The sequence below is a fragment of the Hyperoodon ampullatus genome (assembly GCF_949752795.1).
Source record: "Hyperoodon ampullatus genome assembly, chromosome: 11".
Taxonomy (NCBI): Eukaryota; Metazoa; Chordata; class Mammalia; order Artiodactyla; family Ziphiidae; genus Hyperoodon; species Hyperoodon ampullatus.
In genome coordinates, this window is record NC_136924.1 from 31,324,065 (window position 1) to 31,338,125 (window position 14,061).

General features: G+C 41.1%; 1 protein-coding gene across 4 annotated transcripts in view; it reads right to left on the reverse strand.

The window, feature by feature from the left end:
* LARGE1 (LARGE xylosyl- and glucuronyltransferase 1) overlaps positions 1-14,061 on the reverse strand; it is a gene marked incomplete at its 5' end in the record, with an annotated part of 449,451 nt that overhangs the window by 71,987 nt on the left and 363,403 nt on the right. For all 4 annotated transcript variants that reach the window (XM_079714495.1, XM_079714492.1, XM_079714494.1 and 1 more), the window contains 2 exons: positions 5,079-5,204; positions 7,230-7,342. In XM_079714495.1, the coding sequence (XP_079570621.1) occupies positions 5,079-5,204; positions 7,230-7,342 (239 nt within the window). The remainder of the gene's footprint in view (positions 1-5,078; positions 5,205-7,229; positions 7,343-14,061) is intronic.

A 14,061-nucleotide genomic window follows, 5' to 3' on the forward strand; every position in this document is an offset into this window, starting at 1 on the left:
ATTTCAACGTGGTTGAATTCATTGACTCTTTCATTTATGATATATGCTTTTGGTGTTTTCCCTATTCTAAGGTCATAGGCTAATTTCCTAATTTTTAAAAAATCAACATTTAATTTGGCCTTTCACTTTGACGTCTCTAATCATCGGAGTAAGTTTTGTATATGGTGTGAGACAGGGACCCATTTTCAGTTTTTCCTGATTATCATACATAATCAGGTGTCTCAACACCATTTACAGAAAATTACATCCTTTCTCCAATGGCCAGCAATGCACCTTGTCATGTATCAAATTTCCATAAATGTGTGGGTGCTCGTGGGCACTCTACTGTTTTCTTTTAATTATTTAGCAGAACCCTAAGCAAATGCTCAGCAAAAGTTTGCTGTAGGTTTTCAGTAGATTCTGTTCATAAGAGGTTTTGTCACAAGTGAATATTTAATTTTATCAAATAATTTTCCTGCATCTATTTAGATAATCAGATGGTATTTCTCCTTTAATCTGTTAACATGCTAAATGACACTTGTGGATTTTTTTCAATGTTAGATCACTCTTGTATTTCCTGGAATAAACCCAACTTGGCCATGATGTATGATCTATTTTATAAATGGCTGGATTCAGTCTGCTAATATTTTGCTTAAGATTTTTACATCAGTATTCCTGAATGAGACAGGCCTGCAATTTTCCTTTCTTGTAATCTCCTTGTCTGGTTTTTATCAAGGATATCCTGGCCTCACTGAATGAGTTAAAAAGTGTTCCTCTTTTCCTATTCCTTGGAAAAGTTGACTAAAAACTGGAAATACCTTTTGATTAAAAAAAAAATTGGTAGAACACCTTCTTCTCACTATCTATTGAGGGGTACTATTTTCTTTGTAAGAAAGTTTAATGACTAGAAAATAATCCAGACTTTATATTTTTTTCTTAAGTCAGTTTTGATAAATTATACATTTCTAGGAATATGTTCCTTTCACAGTTTTCAAATTTATTGACATAATTTTGTTCACAGTATTCTCTTATTATGTCCTATAACTCTGCTTTATCTCCTAGAGAGAAAGTTCCACATGTGAGAGGCTTTTGTTTGCTTTAATCTTTGTTGTATTCCTAGAACTCGGAAGAATCACTGGGCTCAAAAACATTAAGAGACTGAGTAAATGAATCTGCATTTATATCTTCTTGGTGAACTTTTTGTTTTTAAGTTGTGACCATCTCTGTACCTACCAAGGCTTTGTCTGATATCAAGATAGTCACCCAGTTTTATTTGGGATGATATCTACCTGATATTCTTTTCCCATAATTTTACTGTCAACCTTTCTGGGTAGTTTTGTATCAGGCATGTCTCTTATAAATAGCATATGTTGAATATTGCTTCCTAGTCAATCTGACAACCTATCTTCTCACTGGCAAAATTAGTTTATTTGATTACTGATATATCTGGACTTATTTATATCATTTTGATTTCTTGTTCTCTATTTCCCCCTATTTTTTCTATACTCTTATTTATTTTTCTTTTCTTGCATCTAATTCATCTTTTAAACGATTGAGGTACTTTGGTTATTTTGGTTTTTCTTATTCCATTCCATCCCACCCATTTTTTCCAATTCTTTTAGAGCTTAACCTTGAAATGTTAGCATGCATACTTAGCTTAGCAGCTAAATTTAATATCTCATCCCCCTCCTCAACAAAGCAATGACCTCAAAGAGTACTTTAATTCTCATCACTTCCCTCCTGACTTACATGATGTCACTGCCTGATAATTTAGGTATAATGTTTTTAATGTTTTAAATTACATTATTATTACTACTATTGCTATCATTTAGAAACTGTTCAGAGCTTCAATACATTTCTAATTTGTTTGTTCAACATTCCTTTTTGAATCTGGAATCATTTTCCAAAGGATTCCAAAGTACATTTTCCTTTGGACGTTTCTTTGCATAAGTATTTTGGTGGTAAATTCTCTTTGTTTTTACTCATGTGGATATTCCTCTCTCATGTTTGAAAGATTGTTTTGCTAGGTATACAGTGTGTTGTTATTGTCTCTCAGCACATTGAAGATATTCTTTCTCATCTTTTCTGGCTTCTGCCATTGGAACTCTCATCACACATGTGGAATTTCTTTGTAGAGGATCTGTCTTTTCTCTTTGGCTATTTTTAAAATCAACTTTCTTTAGGGTGCTGCAATTTCACTACTGTAAGTCTAAATATGGCTTTCTCTTTACACTGCCTGGTAAACACAATCCTTCTTGTATCTATGGATACCTTTTAACAGTTCTGAAAAATTCCCATTCACCACCCCATCCAATGATGCCTCACTTCCAATTTTCTCTTTATCTCCTTCTGATAATCTAATTAGACATATCCCAATATCTTAACTTCCCTTTATTTTTCTATCTCTTTTTTTCAGTGTGTGTGTTTTGGGTAATTTCCTTAGATATCTCTTCCTGTTCACTAAGTCTCTCTTCAGCTGGGTCTAATCTACTGCTTAACACATTTATTTAATTTATAATTTCAATAATTATATTTTTCACTTCTACAAGTCCTAGTTGATCTAAATAGGCCTATTCATCTTTGAGAATCTCTTGTTCCTCTAACATACTTTCAATATTCTTTTTTTATTTTTTATACAATACAAATGCTTATATTATGTTTCATGCCTGATGAGTCTAATACTTGTAGTCTTTGAGGTTTAATTCTATGGTCAGTTTCTGCCCTCTCTCATGGTAGCTTACTTCCTTGTGTGTTCAGTGATAACTGACTGAGAACTCATTTTTCTAGAAACTCCACCTAAAGGATTCTGAAGTCTTGTTTTTGAGAGTATTCTTCAAGATCAGATTTCTGTTTGTTTCTCCCAGGGGTCTGGAAATTTTTCATTTTTTTCTTTGTATTTCTGCCCTACACATATAATTTTAGCTCCCCAAATAATATGAGTACAGGCTTGAAGTTAGGAATTCTCAGGGGAAACATTTCTCCCTTATTCCACCAAAAGCAAAGAATGAAACAGGCAACAATCTCTGCTGTTTCCTCCTATACTATGGGTTTTTAAACTGTTTATCTACCGAGGATATCACTCTTCATGGATCTTGACTTTATGCCAGGGTCTTCTAATTGTGTTTTTTCGTGTTGGGGCCCAAGTTCCCACACATAGCATTTCAACAGAATGGCTATACGTATGGGTTGCCTGATTTTGATTTAGGCCTATTATCCCAGTGCAACCCATGGTAGTATTCCCTTGTTTGAACAATAATTATACAGCTACCTACATTTATACCAGGCTCCCAGATACCAAGGATAAGCAAATACCCAGCAAATGTCAGATGCAGCTGTTTTTTGCTTATCATTCTGGAGTCACACTTTATTACTGCTCTTTGGCCTCTGCTTATTACTTCATCTAATTTATGAACTGATCAGCTATGCTTTCAAAACATTAAAAAAAATTTTATGCAGCATTTTTAGGTGTTCTTTATAGGGTTAGTTTTATTTTCCTCCCCTTTGAACTTTTAGTTTATGATATTCTCGGAAATATTCCTGTGCATTTCATCTATTTTCCTTATGTCTAACAAATACATGACATATTGAAGGAATTTCATAAATGCCGATTTAAAGAATGAATAATGCAGGTACTTCTGTTTTAAAGATTTTGCAATGAACTTCAAGTGCGTTAAAAAACAGTTCTTTATTTTTGACTCTGTGATTTCACTCCTGAGAAGGTGTGAACTTTGAGCTGTTTAATATTTATATTTGTGAAAGTTTGAAAACAACTAAGGTAACCAGAATGGCTAAGCAATGGAAGAATACAAAATTCCATGTAAATTGTGACTATAAATAAGACATAATATGTACATAATGTGGATATGGACCAGAAACCAATAAGAGAAGCCTGACTTGTTAGAAAAGCAAGGTTTGGGTCCCTTTTTCCTTTTTATAACTTGCAATTATTGTTACCACATCGTCACCTGGGCAATGGGTATAAATTTTAAATGAAACAAACTCTCTATGGATGCATGTATCTAGTTCTTCTGTTACAGCCAGAGGGCAAACACACTTGGTGTCAGACAGGCCTGGGTTCAAATCATTAATCTGTCATTTAATAGCTGAGGTCAGTTCTTCACTCTTTCAACCCTTCACGACTATAGGTAGGGAATTCTAACACACCCCTTAACTCTGGGCTCAGCCACACAGTTACTTTGGCACATAGGATGTCAGCAAAAAGGACTCGGGTTTCCTTGTGTGCCCTAGGGCTTCCTTTTCCACCTCTGCTTTGCCATGAGAACAAGCTAGACTGGCCTGCTGACAGGACATAGGAGACACTGGAGGAGAACCAAGTTGCCCTAGCCACAGCCACCCCATCTGAAGCTGACCACAGACATTTGGCTAAGCCAGTGAATATCAGACAACCATCCAGTCAACCTGTGGACTCATCAACTAAATACATGGTTGATGATTTAAGCCCCTATTAGAATAGTTTGTTACGCAGCATTATCTGTGGCAGTAGGTAATTGATACACACACCCCTTCTTCTTTGTCTGTCTCCTGTCAGGCCTTACCACTGTGTTTGGTACTTAGAGACCAATGATAAAGGCTTTTCTATCACTGTCCTTTCTCCCTGCTGGCATCTCACCTCATCCATAACTATCATAGCATCTGTCGTATTTTTTTACATTTATTTCCTTATATGTCTCTCTGCTCCTCTCTGCCAAGAATGATTTGAAAGTAGAAAATAAGTTATTCATATCCATATCTACAGCACCTGGCACAAAGGAGGCCCTCAATAAATGTTTTCATTTGAATTAAATGACTGGATTTGGGGAGCCAACATGAACCAAAACAGCCAGCAGCAGGTAGCAGGAAGAATAACCACACAAGCTGGTTCTTGTGCTGGGAGGCCTGATGCTTTCCAGAAAGCCAAAACAGGGCAGGGGGTGGGGAACAAAACAAAGAATAAAAGCCCATTCTTTTTGCTCTTCTGCGCCCTTCTCTCTCTCTCTCACCACACTGCACACAAAGCTCTGAGCCAATCATCCCCCTGAAGGGCGCTGCCCCATCCAGCTTCCCTCTGCCACCGCCCACCAGGGCCTTCCTTACCCTACCTTTAGATCAGACACGTCTCTGTAGCACTGCTCAGAGCGGGTGTGGTCTGACAGCTGCACGTTCCAGAAGCAGGGGAGCTGATACACGAGGAAGGGGTTTTGTTTGATGACAGCGTTGAAAATATCCTAGGGGATAAAAGCCAGAGATACAGTCAAAACAGTCAGATGGGCTCAGCTTGTGACGCTGGCTCTTGAGGCACCACATCTCCTGTGCAATCTCTCTTGAGCCTCCTGCTCAGAGCACAGGCTCACTTGCACTTCAGGGCCTTTCCCTTGCCTTTTATCTCTAGAGACCAAGCAGTCATGTTTGGATAGAGAGGGGGGAATGCCCCACACTGACTTGAAGCTCACGGGTCCTGCTGGTCTCAGTGAGCACCATCCAGCAAAGGGGGCAGACACGGAGCATCTTTTCCACCCGAGCCAGCATAAAATAAATGAAGTCACTTTTCCACCCCTCTTCTCACCTCACCGAGGAACCCTGTGTCATCCATCCTGAGCCTCCTGGAGAGGAAACTGCGTGATGACAGGTTGCTTTCCCTATTGAGGGGCTGAGACAAATTATATATCCTGCTTCAGCAGCATTCCCTGGGGCGCTGGGCAGACTCGATGATGGATGCACCTGGGATTCCTGCGGGCCAGGGTGCCTGTGCCTGTGCTCCGCATTTCCAAATCCAACTCTGACTTTTCTAGGGAGGCTTTACTTCTTTCCAGCTCTTCTCCAAGCTCTTGCACCAGCCAGGCCACACATATTAACTAGCTGCTGACAGGTGGTGTCGGGAGGTGAATTATGGGCCTTCGCAGGAGATGGCTGAATAAACTATCCTCATTGGACACGGACAGGAAATTGCTAGCTTTTGGGGACACACTCAAGTCATTATGACCTGACTTGAAATATGATGATGGAGGACAATTTTCCCCTCAGGTTTAAAACAGCTACCTGGGTAATTTTTAACTCATTCATTATACCATATCTCACATTTGAAAAAGGAAATCAGTTTCTGGCTGCTTGGGAAATACAATGCTAAAAAAAATAGTAAACTAACACCACAGAGTTTCTTGTTTCCTCCACATTAGAAAACTTTGCAAAAATTCAACAAATCAGACAACTGAATGTTGAACAAAAACAGGGAGAGTGAGCTTGCTTTTTGGTTAAACAGGAAAGGATAAAATGCAGAGAACTCAGAGAAATCGTCTTTACATTTCAAGATGGCCATTTATACCATGGGAAACTCATAATCTAGATGTGTGACCCTGGTAGATTCAACGTCAAAGGCTCAGGCCTCTGTATTTCTTAGCCAAAATGAGAAATGGGGTTTTAATGAATTTATGTTGGTGGAGTTCATGGGCTTTTTCAGATTGCCTGGATTAAAAGCTGGTTTCACCAGCCAAGGAGGTTTGTTCCTTCTATTTAAATGCATTTCCCTTGAGGATGGGGTCATAGTATAGGATTTAAGCAAAAGGATTTGCTTCAAAACTTAGATTCTAGGGCTTCCCTGGTGGCGCAGTGGTTGAGAGTCCGCCTGCCGATGCAGGGGACGTGGGTTCGTGCCCCGGTCTGGGAGGATCCCAAATGCTGCGGAGCGGCTGGGCCCGTGGGCCATGGCCGCTGAGCCTGCACGTCCGGAGCCTGTGCTCCACAACGGGAGAGGCCACAACAGTGAGAGACCCGCGTACCAAAAAAAAAAAAAAGTTAGATTCTATTTGCCAGAAAGGAAAATGGAACCTTGTCTGGGAAATATGCCTTGGTATTCTGGAATCTCAGGGGGCAGGCACTGGATGTTCTACACCAAGATGAAGACTGTGACCTCCTAACACACCAAATTATCATTTACTTATGACTCTTCTTCAATAAACTATGAGCTCTCTGAGGCCAAGGACTGTGTCCTTCATTTATCTCTGTAATCCTATTTCTGAACATATTCCCTGGCACGCACAGTGTGCAGGGCAAGTCTGCTGAACACACACACGAATGAACAAGGGGAATGAACTAAGGGGAGTGCTGTTGTCTTAGGCTGGCAAGTACAAGGCAGATCTATCCAAGTAAGCAGTCATACAGATCTGGAAAAATAATGCAGACTCAGCCACTTGCAAGTTTGAGAAACAGCAGCAGCGTGCTCAGGAATAACAGTACCTTCTAAGCTGGCTACTGACCTGATCAGCTAAGGATGTGGACAGCATGCCCATCAACTCCCTCTCTGCGGTCAGCCTCCACATCTGCTCCCACTTCATCTTCCGCAGTTTATCCAGAAGCAGCAGGATCACCCCTAGACAACAGTATAGGATGGAAGAGAGGAAAAAAATGACAGTAAGAGAGACAGCGAGGCACACCTGTCTACGTGTTTTGGAGATGAACACAACTGGATTCACCCCAGGCTCTGCCAGGTACTCAGGATGAGACGTTAAACAATCTCTCTGAAATATCCTCATTGTGTGGAGAACATTAACACAGACCTCAGAAGCTGTCCCAAGGACTAAGTGAGATGGGCAAAGGAGCCCAGCACTCCCTGGAGATGGATGCTGTTGATGGTTGCACAACAACGTGAATGCACCAAACGCCATTGAACTGTACACTTAAAGATGGTTAAAATGGCATTTTTATGTTATGTTTATTTTACCACCAAAAAAAAAAAAAAAAAAAAAAGCCTAGCACTGCACCTGACACACAGTACATCACCTGTAAGCACAGATTCTCTCTTATGTTTTTCTGCAAATATATGACAACCTACCTAGGGTTAGCTGATGGATGGTGTTTATACAACATATGCCATTTATCTTTACAGAAACAAAGCAGATCCTCTCTGACTTTATTCTGGGTATGTCTTTGCCAATTTGCTTTATACCTACTGATAAGCCATATAAGCTTGTTGCAATATTCCTGGTTTCAACAGACTTCTTTGGTCCAACAGAATCAACACAGATGGAAACTATGGTGAAGGCTGTGCTGATGCTGGGTGTTCAAGATGGGGCTCCAAGAGCCTTTGGGTTCATAAGAAACTAATAGTCAGAGGCTGCTTCCTCCTCCTTTTCACCTTCTTTTTTGGGGGTTAGTTTTCATGGGGAGGGACCTGAATGAAGGGGGGGATTGTCTAGGAAGGGAAATTGCCATTGTATACACCTTTGTATTTTTTAAAATGTTAAAAACAACTAAATGTATTATTCAGGTAAAAATACATTAGTAAAAGTCTAAAAAGAAAAATACATTTTGGCTTAGCTGAATGGCTTAGGAACAAATGTCTACCACCAGGTCGGTCAGAGCATGCAGAGACAGTACAGAGCACAGAACATGAACAGCCAAGAGAATGTCCCTGCAGGCCACTGCAGTTACTTTGGTGGATGGAATTGTGGCCCCGATGGCCTCCGAAGTCAATACTCCTCAGGAAGCTTAGCTCAGCAGAACAGTCAGTGGATAAAACTCCAGGCAGTTGAAAAATGATCTTAGTTGATACCTAGTACATTTTCTAAGATTGCTGGAAAGAAACTGATCCCCAAATCACATGTAAATGTCAACACTGAGACTTTTTTCTACTTACTCCAGTGGCACATACTTGGAGAAAAAGTATACTCACTATTCTTTTAAAAAATAAATTTATTTATTTATTTATTTTTGGCTCTTCGTTACTGCGAGTGGGCTTTCTCTAGTTGCGGCGAGCGGGCTTCTCATTGTGGCAGCTTCTCTTGTTGCGGAGCACGGGCTCTAGAGCACAGGTTCAGTAGTTGTGGCTCGCAGGCTCTAGAGCGCAGGCTTAGTAGTTGTGGCGCACGGGCTTAGTTGCTCTGTGGCATGTGGGATCTTCCCGGACCACGGCTCGAACCCGTGTCCCCTGCATTGGCGGGTGGATTCTTAACCACTGCACCACCAGGGAAGCCCAAAAGTATATTCACTATTTAGTGAAAGGTGTTTGTTCAGGCAGAGAGAGTTGAAATAAAATATATATGGTTATGGGAAGAATGGGATAATACACAGAGATCTGAACTTGTAAGTCAGAAGGGCAAATCATATTTATTGCATATCTCCCTTGTGCTTTGTTAGGTTTTTTGCGCATTGATAAGGTAAATATTGTCATCCTTATTTTGCAGGTGGGGAAACTGAGGGGGGCGGGTGGGTCAAACACTTGAACAGTTCACAGTACAAGAGCAGCTCTACGAGATCCAAACTCAGATCTGCCTGACTCCAAAGCTGGTGCTTCTTCAGCTATACCACACAGACCAGAGCCCCAGCAATGCCTCTGGGGAGTTCTGTGACTCAGGCCAAGGCCTTCTTTTCTGACTTTTGGTTTCTACCTGGGTAAAAGGAAGAAAATGCTACTTGCCTTGCAAACTCAGAAAACTGTCACGCCCCCTAGTGGTAGGCTGGTAAATGTTTAACCACCAGCTAGCTCTTCAGGGGAAAAACACCCCGAACCTTGATTTGTAGCGACTGCTGATTGCCATGGTGTAAATACTCTCATTGTGGCCGATTTCGAGCTACTGATGTGATGTCATCAAACAAGCAGTTGGGAAGGACTGAGCACAACTGGCCCTCCTGAGCAAGGGGGAGTTAGGTCCAGCACACCACTGAAAGTGTTCCCCAAACACGGGAGGAATTTTAGAAATAGCAAAATTCACCACAAGGGTATTATTTGATTGCTTCCTTGGGGGAGAAAGGAAAGAGAAATTGACAGCATTACAAAACAAGAGAATATAGTGATGGATTCAAGAAAATAGATTCCAGTCACACATATGAAAGAGAATTTCACTAAATCTTATTGCAGAAACTAATGCTAATTAGATTTAGAATTAGGGCTAGATGCTCCAATATATAGAAAAAAATGAGGAATGCAGAAACTATAAACAATGATGAAAGATACTTATGCACATTTTGAAGCCTCTGGAGGCATCAATGGTAGATCTATCAGTCTCTGGAGACTGAGCTGAGAACTGATGCTTTTAAATGGTGTTAAGACTTAGCAAGTCCTAAGTGGCAGATGTGACTCCATATAGTTTGCCAGGCTAGTTGAAAAGAGGTGGGGGGATGGTCCAGAACAGAAGACTAAAGGCAGAAATGTAGGGTCCTTCTCCCAGTTACCCAACCTTCTCCTTTGTGTGATTTTAATTTTTAGAAGCATGAACTATTTCAAACTAACAGAAAAGTACCAAAACTAATATGACAAAAACCTACCACCCCGATTTAATAAATGTTAATATACTGCCACATTTGCTGTTTATAATAAAATGTCACAGGTAAATGAGAAGTTCCACCATATCACTGTAGCCCTCCCTTTCCCAAGGGTAACCAGTATCCTGGAGTGACTGGGTTTCATTTCCCTGCATGTTTTTTTAATTTGTATTCTCTATGCATATATTAATAAACAATATATGGCATTTTCAGTATGTTTCACAGTGCATATTTTCTACTCTAACTTACCTTTTCACCCAATGTTATGGCTTTTAAGAGTTAACCATGTTACGGTTTCAGCGTCTAGTTTATTCATTGTAATCACTTTATTCATTCCTTGTATAGCTGCACCACAGTTTACTTGTGCATTCCGCTGCTGAAGGACATTCTGGCTGTTTCCCATGTTTCTGTTCTTATAAACAGTGCTGCAGTAAACATCCTAATCCCAATTCATTGGGCACACTTCCGAGCGCTCAGCTGGGGTACCGCCTCCCATGTTGTACAAGGATTGCTGTGTTGATGGTGCTATTTGTCTTGAAACATCTTGAATTGCCCCATCTTCCTTTTCTCTTACAAAACAGGCCATCACAGAGACTCATGGAATCTACATTTAAAGTCCCTTTCACATCTCTTCTTTTACTCACTCAGTCAACAGTTATTTATTGAGCACCTACTATGTGCAACCTAACTTAAATTTGTTTTTTAAAAAAATGGATGGGGGTAACATTGGTTTATAACATTATATAAGTTTCATGTGTACAACATTATACACACATAGATACAGAGAATAGGGTCGTGGTTCTCAGAGGGGAAGGTGGAGAGGGTGAAATGGATAAAAGGGGTCAACTGTAGGGTGATGGATGGAAACTAAACTTCTGGTGGCGAGCACACTGCAGCGCATACAGATGTTGAAATATAATGTACACACAATTCATTTTAGAGGCACCTTTTGAGTAACTCCCACAGTTCTATTCACTGGCTTAACTGGGGACTCAGCAGTTTGTAAAACACGGTCCTTGTTCTTGGGGAGCAAGGCCTAACAGGGAAGGGAGATGGGTAACCAAGAAAATGGAAAACAGTGACAGATAGGAGATGCGTGAAGAACTGTGGGGAACCGGGGACAGGGGAACTGACTGTGATCTGGGTGTGGGGGGACCATTCGGGAAAAGCTTCCTGAAATAACTGATGTCGAAACTGAAATCTAAAAGAGGCAGAGGATTACCTGCTGAAGGTCAGGCCAGACAGACTTCTCCCTCCAGGGCTGTGAATGTCAATCAGGCAGCAGATCTTTTCTACCACATTTGAATAGCAGACCTTAAAAGGTAATGACCCATTTCCCTCTCTTCTCTCAAAAAAGACAATTAAAAAGAGGCTGCATAAAGTTGTCTAGCATGGGTGAAAACATTTGTCTTTGCTCATAAATCTATAATTAACCACAGGTTATTTGTGTAATAAATATCCCCGTATCCTCACATTGATGCAGTAGAATGAATTCCAGGAACACAGGCATTTTTGTAGCTATCACAGAAGGGAGCTGTGTGTAACATGAAAACTGTGCTAGACTTGGAAACATAAGTCCTGGGTTTGAGTCCTGATATGATCACTTATTGCAGTATCTCTTTAAAAAAGTCACTGGGATCCTAAGCCCCAGTTCCTTATTTGTAATAAGGGGACAATCACACATTAACTCCAAGATGATTAGAAGGACTTAAAAATTATATCTGTAAAAGCGTCTGGTATATGCCATGATTTATTATTTCCTACCTTGAAGTAAAGATTCTATGACATCAAAAAAAAAAAAGTACTGAGTACAGTAGGAACAGTACTCAATATTGCTGACTTGAGAAATATTCATTGAGAATAAATGTCCATACCCAAAACACCTCTATGAGCCTGAACTCACGGGTCTCTCTAAAAATCTCCTTGTGCGTGTAGAATGTACTGGACACTTAAAAATTTTGACATACGGCTTCCCTGGTGGCGCAGTGGTTGAGAGTCTGCCTGCTGATGCAGGGGACACGGGTTCGTGCCCCGGTCTGGGAGGATCCCACATGCTGCGGAGCGGCTGGGCCCGTGAGCCATGGCTGCTGAGCCTGCGCGTCCGGAGCCTGTGCTCCGCAACGGGAGAGGCCACAGCAGTGAGAGGCCGGCGTACCGCAAAAAAAAAAAAAAAAAAAAAGGTGACATATTGCCAGGTCCATATTGCTTCTTAGTCTTCTGTCAATGGTCACTTAGGGTGTCACCACCAGCATGACTAAGATGTCCCTTGGGGTTATTGCAAGTGGCCACTAAGGGATACAACCCACAGGAAGAAAAGAAACTGATGGAAAGAAAATCCACCCCAGGAATAATCATGTGAGTAAATTACATTCGTAAGCAGCTAAGGAGTCTGTTTAAGCTGTTAAATATAATCACACGAATATGTACTTATAAGAGAATCTGCCTGCTTCTTCAAAGGTTGGGAGTTTGTACCCAGATTGTACAAGAGCTAAAAAACAACATTTCCAGGGAAACATAACTCTAACTACTTATTGACCTAACTCCTATGGTGCTGGGGAGATACCCTAATTAATGATTGTGAAGGCCTTTGGAAATATGAAGTGGTACCTAAAAGTCTGTAAATAACAGTTACAGAAACTATACATTTCTTCATTAAGGTACCTAATTATCACACATTAAACTTGCTTGATTCCCACTTGAATTAATCCAAATCATGTGCACACATGCAATGTGGGAACAAGCTTTTTAAGTGAACCCTAGTTAAAATGATGAAAGTGGCTCCTTCTGAAACTGGACCCTTTCAAGCTGAAACAACAGAGCTTTGGCTTTGGAATAAGTGCCCCCAGACAGACGTTGACACTGCTTCCCTGCTGTCAGGGGGACAGGGGTGCCAAAAAGCTTGACTCTGGCCTTTGCTGCTGCATGATCTGCCCTTTCCATGCTTGCCACTGGGGTCTGGGAGCACAGCGCAAGCCCTTTGCCCTGGAGGCCAGCACTCTGCACAGAGGTAGCATGCCTTGAATTTGAAAGGCTCTCCCAACGGAGCTGGCTGGGATGCATGGGGCTCACACAGCCTTACCTTCTCCTGCTGTGCTGCGTGAGAGCTTAAGAGACCAACACTAAATAAATAAATGAATAAATAAATTAAAAATCAAAGGCTTCTCCTGTGAACATCTGGTCCAGAGGAAGGGCATTGTTTCATCTGTGGATCAGAGGACAATGTTTTTTTCCCCCAAACTGAATATGTAGTAACATCTCGGTAGCCAATATGGCAGGGAAAGGAAGCTGGATGTGGATGTGGAGAGAGAAAATAATGCTTTTTTAAAAAAATGAGCCAGATATTGATTTTTACCAATGCAACTGTAAAAGGGAGAACAGATTAAAAATGGTGACAATGCTGATGACTGTCACCTACTATTTATTAAGCAACTGCTGTATCCTAAAGACAAGGTGCATATACCTAGATGACCTCCGACTCTTACGACAAGCCTGCTAGGTCGATGGAATTATCCCCATTTTTGAGATGAAGAAACTAAGGCTCGCACTTAGCTAGTGAGTGGCAAAATTAGTCTCACTCTTAGACCTGTGGTCTTTCAGCCACGCCATGCTGCCTCCTGGTGTGCATGTGTGTCTCTGTACATGCCCATAGTAAATATGGCGAGACTTTGCTGAATCGGTGGCCTAAAACAAAAACTAGTCAGGGAGCTCCTGGAGGAACAGTAATGTGAATGTTTGGGGGACTCTGTGAAGACCACAGGCCAGAACCAGACTACATGTGTCAGAACCTGGGAGAGACCAAGCATACAAGGCCAGAAGAGGCAGGGTGGC